Genomic DNA, 20,553 nt, shown 5'->3' on the forward strand with positions numbered 1-20,553 from the left:
CACCTAAGATACATCAGTGGAAAAACAGGAAAAAAATGCTGCTTCATGGAGTCTATATTCCAGTAAACAGGTAACAAGTAATAAGCATAATAAAGAGGCTATGGTATATAAATAATAGAGTATATAAATTATATAGTATATCAGAGAGTGATTAAGTGTCACAGGAAAAAGAAAAATGGCAGGTAAGGGGCACTGGTAATGTTAGATAGGGTGGAAGGATGACTTGCAATTTTAAATCGGGCAGATCAGGTCTCACTGTGGAGGTCACAATTAAGCAAAGACTTGGAGGTGAAGTATATCCATGCAAATATTTGCAGGAAGAACATTCCAAGTAGAGGAAATAAGCAGTACAACAGTCCTGAAGTAGGAGTAACTGGCATATTTGAAAACAGCAATGAGGCTGGTGTGGTTGCCATGGAGAGAGCAAGAGAGAGAATGGTAAAAGCTGAGGTTAGAGGAGCAAGGGGCGGGGGGTGCAAAGTGTGGGGTACGGATCATGCAGGAACTTGTAGGCCATTATAAGAACTAGGTTTTCACTCTGTGTGAAATGGGAGGTTTTGAGCAGAGTAACAACATGATCTGATTTAGCTTTTGAAACACAGGTCTAGGAGTAAATTACACAATGTTAGAAAACTTTTTGAGGGCAAGTACTTTGTGTTAAACTTCTCTTGTAATCTGCTTTGGAATCTAATACATCTGTGCACAAATATTAAATAGTACTCATTATAAAAAGAACATGCAACAGGAAGCCTCTTGAAACACTGCCAATCATCTCAGAAAGAGCCAAAGACAGACATTAGGGACACTCAGCACTGATTTCTCAAGACCTTCACTCACCAACTAGCACACACTGGTAAAATCAGCCCAAACAATAATGACCTCAAAAGGTCTTTCCATATTCTTCTGTCTCCATCCTCCATCACTTATTACCCCAATTTTCTCCTTCCAAAGTTAAACTTCTTAAAAAAGATGTCTACATAACACATACACTACCTCCCCTTCCTTTTCTCCATTCACTTGTTGATCTATTCCCATCTTTCACCATTACCTCCCTGAAATTACTTTTTTTAGGGTTACTAATAACCACCTCATCCAAATATCCAATGGATACTATTTTAGGCCTCACCTTACTCAACCTGTCAACAGCATTAACACAGTTCTATTTTGAAACAATCTTCTGTCTTCTGTGTCACTATCTTCTCCTGGTTCTCCTTTGGCCTTTCTCGCTGCTGCTTTTCTGTGTCCACTGCCAGCTTTCCCTTCTCAACCAGAGTTCCTGAGGTTACTAGACCCCTTCTTTTCGCCACACTAGAGTTGGCAAATTATGGCCCACAAGGTAAATCTGGCCTGCTGCCTGTTTTTATAATAAAGTTTATCAGAATTGAGCCACATTTTAAAAATGTAACATCTATGGCTGCTATCACACTGCAGTGTACAGAGCTGAATAGGTGTGAGGGAGACTATAGGATTCACAAAGCCTAAATATTTACTCTCTGGCTCTTTAAAGAAAAAGTTTGCTGACCCCAGGTCTACACCCTCTCCTTAAGTACCTATTTTAAATACATGCTGGCATTTCTAAAATTAATACCTCTAACCTCATCTCTCTCTCTGAGCCATGGATTCTTCTATACAATTTCTATCTATCTAATCTATCTATCTTATCTATCTATCTATCTATCTATCTATCTATCTACCTATCTATCTATCTATCGCTGCGTTAGGTCTCCGTTGCTGCACGCGGGCTTTCTCTAGTTGCAGTGAGTGAGGGCTACTGTTCGTTGCAGTGCGCAGGCTTCTCATTGCGGTGGCCTCTCTTGTTGCGGAGCACAGGCTTTAGGCAAGCGGGCTCTAGAGCGCAGGCTCAGTAGTTATGGTGCATGGGCTTAGTTGCTCCGCGGCATGTGGGATCTTCCCGGACCATGGCTCGAACCCATGTCCCCTGCATTGGCAGGTGGATTCTTAACCACTGCACCACCAGGGAAGTCCCTACAATTACCTATTTAATATTTCTATTTCCCATAGGAAAATCAATACAAACCTAAAATTTTAAAATTCTTTTTGAAAATTAATCCTCCCCATTTACTATCTACTTAACTGCTCAAACCAAAAATCTAGGAGTCATCCTTGCTTCCTCCCTCTTATTCTTCCTCATATACAACTCATTAACAAGTTCTGTTCATTCTAGTTTCAAAATATACCTTGAACCCATCGACGTCTCTCCATCACGACTGCCACCAGCCCCGTCTAAGTCGACCTGCATTATCATAAGAGTCTGACTGCCCTGCGACCACTTATTTTCCTCCTCAAATCCATTCTCCACAGCAATCATGTTATTATATCTTATTCAATTTTCATAGCAACCCTACAAGTTAGTTACTATTATTATTCCCATTGTACAAAGGAGAAAAATTAAGGCTTAAAAAATTTATGTGACTTGCTTCGGTAAAACACAAAACTTAACGTGTGACAGAGATGCCAAACCATTGAACTATAAACTGATGTACTTTCTTTTTCAGAACTGAAGTCTTGAGCCAGAACAGACTAAATCCTTTCCTATGTGACCTCCTATACTTTCAGGCACAGAATAAGGTAATTTCAATAGTTCACTATATCCAATACCCTACAGCAATTTTGTTACCTTCTAACTTAGTGAACCATACCCTACTTCTCTCCCACGAATCTACTTTTTCTGATCTATTTCTTTATCATATCTACCAATTTGTTCTTGTCTATCCACCAAGACATGGGCGTTCATGCACACTTGAATCATAAATCAGGACTCCCCAAGCCAACAATCTTTTGTTACACACTGTGTCTTGGTGTTCTTAGCACTGTATGTGTGCGTGTCTCTGTGTGCATGTGAATCTGAGAAGATCTGGTAACATCAGCTAGAAATAAGTGGCGACCACTCACTATGTTCAGAGCATGTGCTCTCCAGTTTCCCTTCCCCATATATTTACTACTGTTCCATACTGGGCTAAATTTACTCATAGCATTTTCTGCCTGGCCTCTTACACACTTAAATTCTTCATCTTTAGCCTGTTCTATGAACTTCAAAGGACAAGGAGATTGTATTTTGTAGATTCTCTTTGTTGTACTGTTTGTACTGTTCTTCCCTTATCATGAATAAATATGTATAGCACACATATGTGCTGTCTCTCTCAAAGAAGCGGTGCAAATTTTTCAATACATATTTAATCCCCAAGGATAAAAGACTTACTTTTTCTATAGGATCAATTTTTCCATAACATCAACTAGTTAGCACCAAACAAATAAAAGTAACAAACACTTGCATTTTTCCACGTTTAGTCCTTCCCTTTTATTAAACAAATGATCAACTCTGGACCTCTACAGCTTTTTCCTCTAGAAAGACCATGAACTACAGTGTTTTCACAATCCTGCTTTCTCCTCTAATTCTCGATCGCTTTTGGGGGGGGGGGGGGAATGCAGCTTACCACTGCAAGTCCTGTTGTCAGCATTAAGAGAGTAGTGGGCAGGGCATCCACAAACAAAGCCTCCAACTGGCACTGCCAAGCAGAGGTGGGAGCAGTGCCCATTGCTGGAAGCACACTCATTCCACCCTGCCTGCCGAGAGGAGTGAAACACGAGGATGTCCATCACATAATCCAAATGGCCCTGAATGATGGTGCGGTTTTGGCCACTGGTTTTGTTGGCACGCTCGATGCTGCGTCGGCTCCAGTCCGTCCAGTAGATGTAATCTTGGTACTGAGTTAAGCCAAAAGGATGAGGCAAGTCATCTGCTATAACCTCACGGTTGAGTCCTGTTTTCAGAAAGGTAGTAGAAAGGGGAGAAGCAGAGAGATGAAATATGTGAGAATGTAAGAGTCTTGTTGGCAAAAATAAAATAAAATGTTAACATATAAAACATTACTTTTGTAAGCAATTTAAAACAGAAAAATCCCTTTAAAAGCAATTCTTAAACCAGACTGGTCCTCTGAAATCAACCCACCTGCAGTCTGACCCCATGCCTCAAACTAACATTCTTGCTACAAATCACTGAGTTTGTTTAAACTCCTGTAAATGATCTATTTTGATTGTGGTCTTATTTTCCCTCCGTAAAGGTCTATAGTTCAACTATTTTTCCTTCCATAAAAAGATGGAAATGCATATATTGTATTTTACTGGTACAAAAAGTCACTTCAGGAATATCCAGGGTGTTATAAATTCCATAATAAGCCCAACAGTAATGAAATTTCCACATATTAAAGAGATATGAATCCAAGTATTTGGCCCACTATTAATAAATAGGATACAGTGTGAGACAGAGGAAGAACCTAGACATTCATATGAAGTTTTATTAATAGTATCTAACCTATGGTAAATAACAGCCACTGAGTTTTGCACAGAAAGGATTATATACTATCTGTCTGAACAAAAAGGAGTACAGCTTACCAAGCATATTTGAAGATTCTATTAAGTTGGTGTCCAGGTCTGTCCAATAAAGCCTCCTTTTAGCATAATCAATAGTTAGGCCATTTGCTCGCCCCACATTTGGAACTAATGTAGTACGTTCACTTCCATCCATGGCAGCTCTGTCTATCTTAGGCTTTCCACCCCATTCAGTCCAATACATAAATCTAAGTTCAAAACAGTGGATATTTAACATTTCATTTTTGACTATTTGGGAGAAAGGATCATATTCATGCATAGTAACTAAATGAATTTAAAGAAAATATACATTAAGTCAAGGAAATTGGTAAAGCAAAATCATAGCTATAATTTTTTTCAAGAATACTGGCAGCCTCAACTAAATATTTTTTCTCATATTCTAAAAAGGAAGTGAGTCAGCTTTCCTTAGTCTTTCCAATGAATTTGTTCCATCCAAAACCTAGGAACTGGAAACAAACCAATGATTTCCTTATTGCAGCACTTGCATTTATAAAACTAATATTCAAGAAGTTAGGAAAGAATTAAAGCTCTGGTCTCAGAACCTGATTCACTTCAGAACAAAATACATGTATTTCTGAATACAAGTAATTCGAATTTTTAAATTTTTAAACTTCTTTTCAATTTGTGTCATCAACTCTCCCCCAAACCAAGTTGCAGCAGTACATCAAGGGTAAAAATTAATAGCCTTTAACTGAAATTTAAAAGCAAAGTTTGAAAATGTATTTGGTCACATGGTCCAAGGTAACATACTGCTACGTGTAAGAGCAACGAACCACCCCTTAATGTGTCAGCTGGTCAGTGAACGCTATTACTACAACCCCTGTGAAATTTTAGAACACTCTTTTGCTTTTATTGTACTCTTTTGAGTTTTTCACCTTAACCTTAGAGCGGCCCAACAGTACAGGCTTTTTACACATGAGGAGGCCAAGGCACTAAAAGTGTGACTGATTTGTCTTATGTCTTCAAGCCAGTCATATGGCAGAGCTAGAACTAGAAGCTAATCCTTAGCCAAATGCCCTTTCAGCTGAACTAGTTGTGCTAGTTTCAAGACACTCTGAATACTGGGACTAGGAATGTTCTCCACATGCCAGGTCTCATCAAATACCCATGGGAGACATTCACTCATCAGCCTGTTAGCTGATGGTTGATTTGGTAGCAATGTATGAACACGCTTTTCTGAAAACTGAAGTTGTCTCGGTCTTTGTTTGCATTTGTACTTGTCAGCTGACAGGCACGTGCACACCCCAAGAGCCCAAGAGAAAACAACTGTGGGAGAAATTTCACAGTTGCCAGCAGCCACATAAACTAGAGGCCTTCGTCCCAACTACTAAATATATCTGTCTGGTAACTAATGTTTAGAATAAAAATCACCATAACCTAATCACAACATGTCAGCACAGAGAGGGTGCTTTCAGTATGACCTTCTTAACTACATGGCTAACAAGCTAACCATGGAACTGACTGATTCAGGGAAACTATTTTTCATTATGGCTATAGTAAATATGTTTGTATGTTCACATTGTTAACTTCTGCTTTTTAAAATGGAGTTATTCTTCAAATTTCAGATTTCTTAGATGCTGGCTTTTTAAAACTTGCTAGATCATGTAAGAAGGGTCATCTACCGTTGAAAAACATGTCACGTTGTAAATAAATAGTTTATTTATCAGAAAGTTCACTGTTTACTATCAAAGTTTCCCCAAGTTTATAATAATAATCAAACTAATTGTCCATTTTTGAATTAACAAACATTCTAGAATGGAGCTTGTAAAATGCAGTTATTTCCTAGCACACATTATTTCAGTGGGTTTACTTTCATAGGTTTGGAATCTGGTGTAACTTGGGAGAGAGTGCAAGCAAATACAGACTTGATGACACCTTTAAAAAGGCTGTCTACTTAGTATATAAGTATGATCATTAATATTTAATTATTAATCCATTTCACTAATCTTTTTCACCCAATGTTAATGATGACAAAAGTCAAATTTAGCAAATAATTATTAATTCTAAATCAGTGAAATCTCAACTAATGGTTTTAAGATAAAGCCTGTCTATGGTTGACTTCTCAAATTCCTAAAAGCATTATTTAAGACATCAAGAATATAATCCATAACTTGGCCATGAGCAATGCAGTTGCAAAGAATGCATACAAAAAGCTGTTTACCCTTCAGCGGGGTCCAATGCAAGAGCTCTGGGACTATCTAGGTCTTTCCACACCAAAACTTGTCGGTGCTGCCCGTCCAACTTTGATACCTCAATTCGATTTGTTCCTGTGTCTGCCCAGTACAAGTTCTTCCCAAGCCAGTCTACTGCCATGCCTTCTGGATAATCTAAGCCAAATTCTACCACATGTTCCAGTGCACTGCCATTCATAAAGGCTCTGCTGATGGTCTGCAAAAATAAGATTAACAAAAAAGTCACAGGGCTTACGTACAAAACATTATCCAGAAGGAACGTATGGTTTGGTTTTTGTTGGGTGGGAGGATCCAGAAGAGCCAGAGGCATAGTTTCTCAATACAATTCACATATTTTATGAGCAAAGAAAAAAAAAATGATGTCAATCTCTAATAAATGCAACTGTGACCTCAAGTTTTATCGCCAATTCAGGGAGAAAGTTTTGAAATTTTTAAGGACCAGAAATGTATTCTAGTAAAACAGTGGAATGACTATTCTTGTAAAATTTATTAGTAATCAAGTGAAAAAGATGTGACCAGAATGTTGTAGACTTTTAACTGGTAGTCAGCTTCCTGAAGGTACTTGAGAGTATGCCATGTCATTGTGTCAACTGAAGATCTCAACAACCTTATATTGATACCTTATAGACGCGCATATGACTATTATCATACCATTACCACTGTAGCTTTGAATCCCCTAAAAACTAAAACCGTCATAATTCAAGCTATTAATAATAGCTGCTACTTCTTGGCAAGTACTATCCTAAGTACTTTGTGTACATATATTTTCTCATTTAATCCTCACAACAGCCCTGCAAGATAGACATTATCGCTATTTTCAAGATGAGGAAACTTACAAGCCCACATAATAAAAGCCAAGATAAAGCATTTATTCACTCATTTAACAGATTTTACTGAACACCATTAGAATCCAACTCTGGCTCTAACATTCCATGATTTTTGCACGAGACAAAATTTTACGCAAGTTATCTAAAACAAGTCCAAAACAATCTGGAAGAAGGAAAGCTTATTCTCCAGATTTTCTGGTTAAGAGCTCCTCCTTATTGACTCAGTGTGCTTTTCAATATTTATTCTAGGGGGGAAAAAAAAGGTATGCTATAACTCATAATTGGCATTTTCTACCTCAGTCAGGCACCCCAAAATTTTTTTTAATAAATTAAGAGTCAAGTCTCTATAAGCCATTTATATGAAGCATACAATTGCTTACTCTCTAACTGAAGAAAATGTCATTCATTATATTCAAACAGAACAAAGTAGAGGAAGATTATGTCTTGCAGATTTAGAACACTCAAGCAAAGTATCTTGCACTAAAAGATACTTAATAAAATACTGAATGGGCCTTTCCCTCGACTTCCTTTAAAAAGTTAAGTGTTTTTGTTGAACTCTGCCTATTAAGTAATGAGGAAAGCTGATAACAGCACGAAGACTCAGAAATTCTAGACGCTCTCCCTTTTAGCCCCCAGTTTTAATATTCCAGTTCTTTTGCTAACCTTGAGTGATATGTCAGTCCAGTAAATTCGGTTGTCTGTCACATCAAAATCCAAAGCAGAAGCTTCTTTGACACCAGTGAGCGGGATGGCCACGTTATTATTGTTAGTTTCCAAAGAAATTCTCCTGATATCTGCTCTCCGTGAAAACAAAAGGAAAGCCTCTGGGACAATGCAGGTCTTCATGTCACTGATGAGTTCAAAGCCAATGGGGCAGGCACAGCGAAGGCCCTGAGGTCTATAGAGGCAGAGATGGCTGCATCCCCCATTCTCCTCAGCGCAGGGGTTGGAACCTAAAATTATAAAAGGGCACAGAAGGACACACGCATTGACACAACCAACACATTTTCAATTTAAAATGACTAAGCATTTGTTTCACAAAGACCGAGGATTATATTTGCTCCCAAACCTAGAGTTTCAGTTCTAATCTCATAAACATGTACTATGAGGATTAATAGGGAATAAAAGGCCAGGCACAGGTGTGCAGGCCTACAGTCCCAGCTGCTCGCAAGCAGGATGGCTTGAGCCCAGGAGTTCTGACCGGTAATGCTCTATGCTGACTGGGTATCCGATTAAGTTGGCATCAGTATGGTGACCTCCCAGGAGTGGGGACTACCACGTTGCTTAAGGAGTGGTGAACTGGCCCAGGTTGAAAACGGAGCAGGTCAAAACTCTTGTGCTGATCAACTGCGAATAAAGGTATGACAAAAATACTTTCCTTTGTACCCACAGTAAACTTTAAGTAAACTGCATTATTCATATAATAGAAATTCTTTTCATGAAGGGGTGTGTGTGTGTGTTAAGTTTAGCCCTTTGATTCAAACTATGTAGCCAGAGTACTAAGCCAACATTTAAAAGGTCTATTACTGCCAATCAATCTGATAACTTAAAGTTCTCATTTGTTTCCGGGTAAACAACTTTAAAGAAAGTTCTCGATTCCAAAATTATTCATGGTCCATCTACATGGTGCCCAGCACTAGGTCATCCCCAAATATCACTGAACTTGGTGATATGCTGAAAATATGTTTGGAGGTTGCAGGAACCAAAAGAAGAAAGTGATTTGGAGTATTTTCCCTGGGACATTTATTTAATTTCTCTGGTTCTTACATTTAGGGTTTGACAGTAGGGAGGTGGAAAGAAATGGAATGATAGTCCCTGAGAAAGAAGATAATTGTCTAAAAGCTGTTCACTGTCTTCCTTAGCCACCATAAGACACCATGGGATATGATGTAAAAGGTATCAGACTTTGAGAAAAACGTACTTGTACCACAAAGAATTTATGTATATCCCCTCAAAACATCAACAATTTACACTGCTGACTTTACAAGCTGCTGACTGTCTCCATCTTTTCTCATTCCTGGTTCAGTCTCTAAGAGAATCGTGCAATTACTTACCAATGATTCGATGAACATTTGTGGCCTTCAGGCCCATGAGGTCAGGGAGCTGGTCTATGATGATTTCCCGCTCTGCACTTCGTTTGTGTACTCTTTCGATGCTACGCCTCTGCCAGTCAGTCCAGTAAACATAGTCACCCAACAAAGTAAACCCAAATATGTGGGGAATTTTGTCTTCCACTAGCACTCGTCTCCCAGTCCCATCGGTATTCATAACCTTCAAGTTTAAGTTTAAAGAGAAGGAAGAGGAAAAGATGTGTACTTATTCTTCAAATGTATGTAAAAATGACAAAACCAACTGTGCCTACATCAAAATCCAAGTGTCATCTTAGTTACTCCTATTACAATGCTTTCACAAAATGACAACATGTTCATTTAATGAGAATGATTTCAAAGACTCAATGTAGGCTCATATTTTACCTCTATTTCTCCAGTCTTTTATTACCCTTCCTTCTAAAAATTCTGGCAACATTAGATTTAGTATGCACCTCCTCTATTGAATGACTGTGTAAAAATTAAAAGTACAATAGTATCACCTTAAGTTTGCTTGTACATTTGTTTTCAAATAATAGTGTACCTCTGCACATATTATTTTATTACGTATTGTGTTTTATAACATATTTTATTTTATCCTGAGAGTTTTGCCTGTTTGACATCTAAGCAAACTAAGATTCAAATAAGGTTACAAAGCTTGTAAACAGAGTTGATGTCTTTTTTAGGACTCCTTTATTTAGTGTATTTTTTATTTCATTGTTTTTGCTTAAAAAATTAAAAAAAACAAACAAACACTCTAGATACTCTCTCTGCAACTAAGTTTCAAGTAACTAGGATGTATCAGCTCTTTCCAACTACCCTACAGTCCCCAACCTTTCTGGCACCAGGGACCAGTTTCATGGAAGACAATTTTTCCACGGACCGGGTGGAGGATGGTTTCAGGATGATTCAAGCACATTACATTTATTGTGCTCTTTATTTCTATTACTATTACATTGTAATATAATATGAAGTATATAAGGAAATAATTATACAGCTCACCATAATGCAGAATCAGTGGGAGCCCTGAGCTGGTTTTCACTTGCCACTGGCTGACAGGGTTTTCATATGAGTCTGCAAGCAATTGATTTATTACGGTCTCTGTGTAGTCAAACCTCTCTGCTAATGATAATCTGTATTTGCGACCTAGAGCCCTCACATGCGCAGTTCACAGTAGGGTTCGCGCTCCTATGAGAATCTAATGCCGCCGCTGATCTGACAGGAGGCGGAGCTCAGGCAGTAATACGACCAATGGGGAGCAGCTGTAAATACAGATGGAGCTTCGCTCGGCTCACCTCCTACTGTGCAACCCGGTTCCTAACAGACCACAGACCACTATTGGTCCGTGGCCCGGGGGTTGGGGACCCCTGCTATAGCAACATTATTAAATTCATTCTGACATTTTCATTATAAACATCAGCAATTTCCCTAGAAGTGGCAAAGGCGTCTTATCTGTCTCTGACATTACAGAAACATGTACTAATCTTCTGTTCTAAAAGACAGAGGAAGTATTCTAAAGCACCAACTTCCAAGTCCTCATCTGAGAACATTTCTATCATTTAAAGTGGCCTGTGTACCAGGCAAATCAGCCTTCAGAAATGTTATTCTGTTACTAGTAACATGTACATGCAAACACCCACCTAAAAAGAAGTATCAGGCATAATCTTATACAAGTATTAATTTTTTATTCATAAATTATATTCCATGTAAGTCAATACTGTGATGCCTAGATGGAATGACAAGCAAATGTCTTTATCTCTCCTCTCTAAAAATTTTAAAACACTTGCTGACCTTCCCCAAACATCCAAACCTTGGAAACAAAATACTTAAAAATTGAGCAAAGTTGTGCTATATTCTTGTATCTTCACTTGCAAATATCAATAAATATTTGATTTATATCTGATGGAAGACAGATTATATTAGTTGGATGTTTATCTGTTCATATTAGATACAAGAGGACTTCCATTAAGCCAACTGAATAAATCTATATTTAAATACAATGTTTTTTAAAAGTCAAAAACATAGTTAAAGAGAATTAAATACTACTCCAACTCCTAACATTACATACTTTTTAAATAATTTCTCCTTGAGACATGAGTTTGGATTTTTTACATATTTTCTTGCAACAGACCATTCCTGGATATATTTTATGATGTCTACGGTTTATCTTAAAATTACTTTGGTGTTTAAGAGTAAGATGACTAAGCAGAGAAAAAAGGTTGATAATCTGTTTTCATATATAACTAGGATGTGATCTCTAGAATAGCAGAAACCTAATTCATCTATTTATGTCTTTCACAGCTACTATTAAAGAGCCTGGCAGAGAACTCAATAAATATTTGTTAAATAATTTTTAAAAGGAGGGACTTCCCTGGTGGCACAGTGGTTAAGAATCCGCCTGCCAATGCAGGGGACACGGGTTCAAGCCCTGGTCCGGGAGGATCCCACATGCTGCGGAGCAACTAAGCCTGTGCGCCACAACTACTGAGCCTGAAAGCCACAACTACTGAGCCCGTGAGCCTAGAGCCTGTGCTCCGCAACAAGAGAAGCCACCACAATGAGAAGCTCGCGCACCGCAATGCAGCGTAGCCCCAGCTCGCCGCAACTAGAGAAAGCCAGCGCGTAGCAACAAAGACCCAGTGCAGCCAAAAATAAATAAATAAATATATTTTTTTAAAAAAAAAAACCTTTAAAAGGAGACAGGTTTCCTAAGACCTATGACAGTCAAGAAACCTTCTTAAAAATGGGAATAAAAATTTATAAAACAGTTCTTATCCTTAGATCCTAGCTTAGCCATGTGAATGAATGAAAGGTATTCTTGCCCAAATTTTAAATCCATGTAAAAATGCATACTACTGCCTACTTTTAGAGAATGGATACATTCCTGATCCCTCCTAAAAGCAGAGCTCCAAGAAAGAATTTCTGGCCCCATTTTATTACTGCCTGGAAACTCTGATCAGGGTGAAAATCTTTCCTTTATTAGACATAATTTAGAATAGTCATTATTTTAGGTAGGAGAAGCTTACTTTAAAACTCTGTCCTTTTGCCTCCACCCTAATATGGAGATTCTTTCTTGACTCTGGTATCTTCCTCTACCCTCCTTGCAAAAATTTCCTCCCAATACTATGTCCTTCCTTCCCAGGATCTCCAATTTCTCCCTCTCCATAAGGTCCTTCTTTTCTGCCTTTAACACAGTTTCCACCATTTTAGAAAGACACTGTTTAAAAGCTGAATGATTCTGTTTTTGCTGTCATGTTCTTTGAATGATCTGTAGCCGCTGCCTCCACCTCTTACCATTCATTCCCTTACCTCCCTACAACTGGCTGACAATCTGTGACAAGCTCAAATGACTACTGAAAATGATCAGTGACTACTTTCCAGTTCTTCTCTGCTCTTGTGCTCTTGTGCACAATCTGCTTTCTATCTCTTCATCTCACTGGTTCCTCTTTCCTTTTTCAAACCTGGCTGGATATGTTCCAAGATTTTCTGAGTTGTTCTCTGTCTATAAAACACCTTTCAACAAGCCCATCAAGTCTTAAGTCTTTAATATTACCTTATGCAGAAAAATTACAAAGTTCTAGTCTAAAGTCTCATCAGTTTCTACTGTAATATTTCCCACTGCATCTCCCAGAAAATCTACTGCTACCTCATCTAAAATGTCAGATACTTAACAGGAAACCTGTCTTCTCCATTAGGGGGAGGAGTTCATCATCCTCTATCAGAGAGCATCTAACACAGAGTGCTAAACATTCTGTATTACAGAATTCTAAAATAATACTGTCTTACAAGTGTATGGTATAGTAAAACGTGTCTGCTTTTACCTTATTCCTCGTTTCAGTATTATCTTAAATCAATTATTATCTTACATTTAATAAATTAATACTAATTTTGCTGATTACTATGCTCCAATATTGGCCTTCCTATTAAAATTTATTTGCTGATCTAAAAGCATACACTAGTTGCCTAATACTGAACTTTTTAAAAATAAAATCTAAATTTCTACTTCAAACACATTACAGGATCAACCAACTCTCCTCTTTCAGTTATGTGTCCCGCAACATTCTTGTTTGTTCATTTTGAGACATTAACAACTTAAACAAAGATAGCTGATCAGCTATGAATTTAGATAATGGGCAAAGAATTAAACTGAAAACCACAGTGAGAAAAGTAACAAAAAGATAATCCAAAAGATTCTTCTGGTTTACACAACTCAGCATTTTCTTATTTAGCATATATTCTTCATTCTTCTGCTCTCTAAAAATCTCTTATGATTAGCAAACAATACTCTGGCAGAATTAGACAGATTTGGATTTTAAATATAAGCTCTATCACTCACTAGATACCCTTAAGGAAATTTCTCACATGTAAAATAGGGAGAGAGCACTTACATTACTGAATTATTTAAGAATTAAAGAAAAGAATGTTTACTTATATAGCACAGTATCAGATTAGTAGATGCTCAGTAAATGCTGGTTCTTGCCTTTTATTGTTTTAGTAAAATGCTTTAGTCCCTAAAAGTAAACAGCTATATTTAAATGGCTATATTTAATTAATTTAGTAAAATATAGTGCTTCAAAATAAAAATTAATACATAAATATAAAAGGATATGTAGAAGTAAAGGACCACACAGTTTTAAGCTGAATAAAAACAACACAGACCTTTCTGTATCCTCGCAACTAGTGGAAAACTGCAGGGCTGCAGCCTTATTCCCATTTCCAACCCCCATTTTTATTGTTTGCTTATGCTACTTAGACGCACAGTAACTAAAACAGTAAACAAAATGGAGCAGTTTGACAATCTGATTGGAATATACTTTTTGCTGCTCTACCAGACCCTCAACTCCACTCCCCACCCCAAATCAAACAACATTAATAAACATATCTACTAAATGCAAATCACATGAAAAGCATGATGAATGCTAAGAAGTTTACAACAGGGCCTCTTCTAGCTAAGGGATTACAATCTGGTTGAGGAAGTAAACTAAATTTACATTAAAATCATACACATACACCCTTCTCTGGCCTACAGCTAATCAGGAAAAACTTTAGGAAGGAGCAGGAGTTCAAATCCACCTTCAAGAATTAGAAGAATTTTGACAAAGAGAAAATGATTTTTCAGAATAAAAGAAGTAACATACGTTAAGACACAGTCAAGGATGTCTTGTTTGACTGACTTTGAAAGAGACGCATTGAGGTAGAAAGAATACAAAAGGGACTCAGAGACAGCACCCTATAGGAGGTATGAAATCCCAGGTAAGAAAAACTATAGAAAACAAGAAACTTCTGAAAGCACTTTAAGGAGAGTGACATAACAAAGCTGTATTTCAGGAAGACCTCATTTACCTCTATCACTGTGTCCAGATTGTGCTAAAGATAAATATCTTAAATACAGAATTATGGTTAATAAAATATTTTCAATTTCTATGGGATGATAATAGAGGTCCAAAAATCCCCTTTCTGAAAGTCTCTGGGCTAGCTCTATTTTAGAATTCGGACTTCTTTGAAATACCGAAAGGCTAACACAATGCACATGTCGTATCACCTCTACCTGGGTCCAGGACAGCACTTCATTGCCTAGCATGATAATATTTTTGCAGCAAGACATATACATATTCCCACAAAGGGCGATAAATAGAGACTACAATTAGTCTTACACTGCTTCAAGTCAGACTCTTTTTTTTTTTTTTAAGTGTTTTTGACGTGTACCATTTTTAAAGTCTTTATTGAATTTGTTACAATACTGCTTCCATTTTGTGTTTTGGTTTTCTTGGGCTCCCGCACCAGGGATGGAACCCGCACCCCCTGCCTGCACCGCCAGGGAAGTCCCTCAAGCCAGACTCTCTACCAACTGAATTAATAAAAATAACTTTCCGTTTCGAGAGCTTTTTGGATTTCAGAATTGCACATAAAGGACTGTAGGTTAGGAATGCTTTGGTGATCTTCACTCTGGTCCCCTGACAAAACTGGGGCTTGGATCAGTGTTAATGCTGCTCTAAGTGCAAGCAAGGGTCTCAGGAAGAAGAAAAACAAGCAAAGGACATGTTAAAAAGATAAGGTAATTTTTAGCAACATCTGGCAAAACAACAACAAATGATAATGAAGGTCTTAAGAAGATCTTTAGAATAGCACACAGTCCAAGAACTGAAATATAGTTCCCTAAAAGCCACAGCTAAGGATTTTATAGCTTTGCACACTAGAGTATTAGACCCTTCCAGCTAGCTATTCCTTGTTCTCTCACTTTAAAGGCAAAAACTAAAAGTGTTTTTTTTGGGGGGGGTGGGGGTGGGTAGTGGAGTAAATAAAGTGCACACTAAAGCTAGATATATCACATCTATTTCAAATTAAACAATGTAATTAAGATATGCTAAGATACTTTAAATGTAAATTTGTAAGCACACTGCTTCCCTTAATTCCCTATCTTCCCATTCTTGACTGTTGTAGCTTTTTACAACAGGGTTGGGTCTACAACAGTGCTGTCCAAAAGAAATACAAGTTACAAATGTGAGTCATGTGTGTAATTTAAAATTTTCTAGGAGCCAGATTTTTTAAAGTTTAAAAAAGAAAAACAGGTAAAAGTAATTTTAATAATATATTTAATCTATTCATATATATATCCAAAATATTTTATTTCAACATGTAATCACTCTTTAAAAATTTATTAACGAGATTTTATGTTTTTTCTTACTAGGTCTTCTTAGTATGCATTTTACACTTCAAGCATCTCAATTCAGAGTAGCCACATTTTAGGTGCTCCATAGACATATGTGGTTACTGGCTACCCTAGTGGGCCGCACAGGATTAGAATTTCATGGTGGTGACTCTACAGCCCACAACAAAATTAATTTACTCCTGTTTTAGATTAGATCTCTGTCCCCTCTCAAACCTGCCACCTTCAGGGCTGCCCTAGACTCATCAGGCTCAGTAAAGCCACAAACAAATGTCTTCCATTTCGTCTTTCCTCCCTCCCCTGCTATACTATACTTAATTCTAATACGGGTTAAAATTACTTCAAAAACTGATTTCTCATGAAAAGAATTAATAAAACTCTACTTTTTTCATCTTTTATCACATTTGTAAGTTTACATTTCAAAGTACTAGCTGAGATTGGTAAGAGTAAGGACAAAGGCCTGATTCTTTCATTTCTTTTAGGTTATCTCAAAATAAAAGTATTAAAATCACATTTATATTAATAAGAGAATCCCTATCTGCCATCTCCTTGGCTCTCCCCTTAAGAGCATTCTAGATTGACAGATAATGGTTGAAGCCGGGTAGTTCCTGAGTATCTTTACTCTGCTTTACTATATGTCTGAAATTTTCCATAATAAAAAAAAAAAAAAATGAAGGGAGGAAAGATAAGGAAAAAGTCCAAGGGCACTTGAATAATAATAATAGTTGTTAGTAATAAATGCTGTTATCATTTTTGTTGTTCATATGATGTAGGAAGCAATTTATAAGAATCCTCTGAAGAGATTAAGGGATCAAAAGCTTAAACAAAATCTGATTGTGAGACTTTACTTCTAAAGAACTACATATTTCCCTTTATACAGAGTCTGATTACTTTCTGAAATGTGTTTCCTTCCATTACTTTTGCAGAGTTGACCCTTCTCAGAAAATTGGCTTCTGCCCTAAATGCTTCTCTTTCATCAGCCGCACAATCTCTCTACTGGGCAGAAGCAACATAGAGAAACAAGAACATGTTGCTTTGTCTCAAAGAAAATTACTGTTACATTTCTCATACCCAAGGAGTAACAGTTTTGGACAGGTTACTAGGTTTGTAAATACAGTTTTAAGCCCCTTTATGTTTAAAATAACAACCCAAATCCTGGTAAAAGCTTGCTTGTACATTCTGAATCCAGAACAAATGCACCATTTTAGGCCATTCCAAAAGATAACCCTTATGCTTTAAAAGTTGAGCCAACACTAATTAAATCTTCTTGAGGGTGTGTTTCACCATATTACCTCAGAGTGGTTTAATTAAACTGAAATTAGGCTTCTGTCACTTCTAAAATCTTTTTACCCTTTCCAAACCTTCTAAAAACAGTAAAAATAAAACCTCTATGACCCCTTTAAAAGTATAATAGTTTCCCAGCTACAGGGAAATAACCTCCTGAAAAATAATGTTTTACATGTACTCCATGAACATTTACATGTTTGGCAAGCTTCAAACAACAGCTTTAAACATTTATTTAAACCCGCCATGCATGTTTATAATGGAGTAGCCTGCATACAGGTCAACGCAAAATCTAAATGAATAGCTTACCAGAAGTCGCTATCAGTAAAACTGAGTTACTAAAGATATTGAACCCCCAACAGGCAAGTTTTCTTTAGGTGATAGGAATTAAAGGCACCGTAAATAAGGAAAAATTTAAAGAAAAAAAGAAAACAGTCATGTCATCTTCAATATAGATTCCTTTTAGCAACTCTCCCAAGCAAAGTGTTTTATTTGTTCTTAACCTATGACATGCAGTTAATATAAAAAAATCAGAAAATGTTATAACTGGAAGGAACCTAAAGATCACCTGGTTCAAATGACCTCATTGGCCAAAGACCAGAGATTATGTGAATTATCTAAAGTCACCGAGTTAAATGGCAAAATCAAACAAGAACTAGGTCAGGGTCCAATATTATAAAATGTTTCAATAAAACATCTAGAGATTACCTCGATAAAAACTAAACACTGTTACAAACTGTAAAGAGGATGACCTCTCTTCTCAAGAAAGTAGGACACTGAAATCAGCACTCTTACTTCAGGGGTACAAAAACCAAAGGAATAAAAAAGGTACTTCTAAAATAATCAGACTGTAACTAAAAACAGCTCCCCACATATTAAATGGTTTTATACTAAAACATGAGGCGAAAAAGTATAATAGCAGAACATTTAAAAAATAATCCAAGTGCAAGTTCAAACTTGGTCACTAAAATGCTTTCTAAGTACCAAATGAACAGATTATCCTAATGTACATAGATAAAATTATACTAACTCCAAAGTGAGGCAACTGCATCTTGTTTGGTGAGGCTCCAGGGTTTGTTGTGCCAGTTCAGGAAAATATGATTACACCTATCATCAAGCAAGTTTCTCTCATTATAAATATGTGCAATAATTTTTTTAGAGCCAGACAAAGTAGAGTAGATAATGAGATGACAGAGCATACAACTGGACGATGTACTACTCTGGCTGCTAGAGATGATAACAAGTTAAATAATGTTGTTAGAATTGTACAACAACAGGTAACCTTCAAATACGGGTTCAAAGATAGATATAATCATAAGATACACCCCAATCAGAAACAAGATGCTATAACAGGATAGCCCATGTTTACAACTCAGTGAATACAGGCCCCAAATCCAGGTATTCTGTTGACCTGAGGAATCTAATAATGGAATGTATCAAAATCATTCTTCCGTTATTGTATGTCAAGAAGATGCGGGGAAAAATATATATTCATATATACATACATATAGTGTGGTAAAGTAGTAGGAATGGGCAAAGATTCAGGTATTTAAGTTCATTATCTTGAACATTTCTCTAAAACTAAAAGTAAAACCAATTTTAAGGAACACTGTTATAAAACTGGCAAAGATGCAAAAGGAAGAACTTGTTGGTACTTGTCATACACTCAGGAGAGCTTTATCTCAACAACAGATGATTATATTTTTATAATTTCTTAAGGATGAATTAATCTTAGGAAAAACAATAAGAAAAACCATCATAAATGGGTCCTTGTGTGTTTTAACAGACTTTCACAATACACAGGCTAAAGATGCCAGACAAAGAAATTACTTTAAAAAAAAATCTGAATACTTGGGAAACAAATTTCTTTATAAGAGTACTGATTAAACAGAGGAAGTTGTCATGAGAGGAAAATACAGCCCTGCAGTTTCAGGCTTAGAATATGAAATAGAATATTCACCAAATGCGAAGTTTTCAGCACACATCCTACACAGTAATACAGTCTTTATTCAAAAATGTCTTGGTACTCAAGGTTCTAATAATCTCTGTTTCCGTTTCCCAACAAAATTGTGCCAGGTATAATTAGATTTGGACAAAACTACCTATGGACACTGTTCTCTAAAACAGGGAAATTTACAATAAAAGAGATGTGAAATAATTCTACATGTCCTTGAAGTAAACAAGAAAAATCTCTCTCTTTACCTACAACCACTAGGTGTTGCTGCATCTGTCAGCATAAGCTCAGAAATGAAAAGGGGAAAAAAATGAATAAAAAGTATATAATGAGAAAATAAACTGTGAGAAAATTTCAGCTATGACAATATTATTTTCAATAAAACCAGTGACTGAAAACGCATTAACTGAAAATGTTTTAAACTTATAAATTATCTATGATATGTCTTCACTATTGGTAAGCAGTACTGCAGGCCCTTAGTACAACAAATGTTTTTGGCAGTTAAAATGGACAAAGAAAAACGAGAATAGTGTTAAGACACAATGTGCTTCTGCCTACTGCAGGGTCTTATAAAGTTGAAATAAAGGCTTGTTTGATGTTCCCCAACCAGAAAAAAGAAAATGATCCTTTCTGCTAATGCTTTAGTATTTATTATCAGGAAGCCCCAGAACACTATAGTAACACTTGGGTGGGGAGTAGAGGGGACCCCAGTGCAGACAAGTAAACTAGAAGCTTGTATGTAAAAGGTGATGAAATGATTTCAGCATAATGAAGAAACGTAAACAAGTACCAGGAAGTACCTTTTAAATAACACCTACAGTTAAGTGGTCACTATCAGTTGAAAAGTAGGGAAATCAGACATATCCTCACAAACGCATTCTTATATTAAAGCACCAGCCAAGGGCTTCCCTGGTGGCGCAGTGGTTGGGAATCTGCCTGCCGGTGCAGGGGACACGGGTTCGAGCCCTGGTCTGGGAGGATCCCACATGCCGCGGAGCAGCTGGGCCCGTGAGCCACAATTACTGAGCCTGCGCGTCTGGAGCCTGTGCTCCACAACAAGAGAGGCCGCGATAGTGAGAGGCCCGCGCACCGCGATGAAGAGTGGCCCCCCGCTTGCCGCAAATGGAGAAAG

General features: G+C 37.1%; 1 protein-coding gene across 4 annotated transcripts in view; it reads right to left on the bottom strand.

Moving 5' to 3' along the window:
• Positions 1-20,553, bottom strand: part of LRP6 (LDL receptor related protein 6) — a 175,729-nt gene that overhangs the window by 36,673 nt on the left and 118,503 nt on the right. For all 4 annotated transcript variants that reach the window (XM_059935320.1, XM_059935319.1, XM_059935318.1 and 1 more), the window contains 5 exons: positions 9,484-9,700; positions 8,093-8,382; positions 6,572-6,798; positions 4,414-4,598; positions 3,456-3,782 (listed from right to left, as the gene is read on the bottom strand). In XM_059935320.1, coding sequence (XP_059791303.1) covers positions 3,456-3,782; positions 4,414-4,598; positions 6,572-6,798; positions 8,093-8,382; positions 9,484-9,700 — 1,246 coding nt within the window. The remainder of the gene's footprint in view (positions 1-3,455; positions 3,783-4,413; positions 4,599-6,571; positions 6,799-8,092; positions 8,383-9,483; positions 9,701-20,553) is intronic.

This window comes from Balaenoptera ricei, chromosome 10, assembly GCF_028023285.1.
Source record: "Balaenoptera ricei isolate mBalRic1 chromosome 10, mBalRic1.hap2, whole genome shotgun sequence".
Lineage (NCBI taxonomy): Eukaryota > Metazoa > Chordata > Mammalia > Artiodactyla > Balaenopteridae > Balaenoptera > Balaenoptera ricei.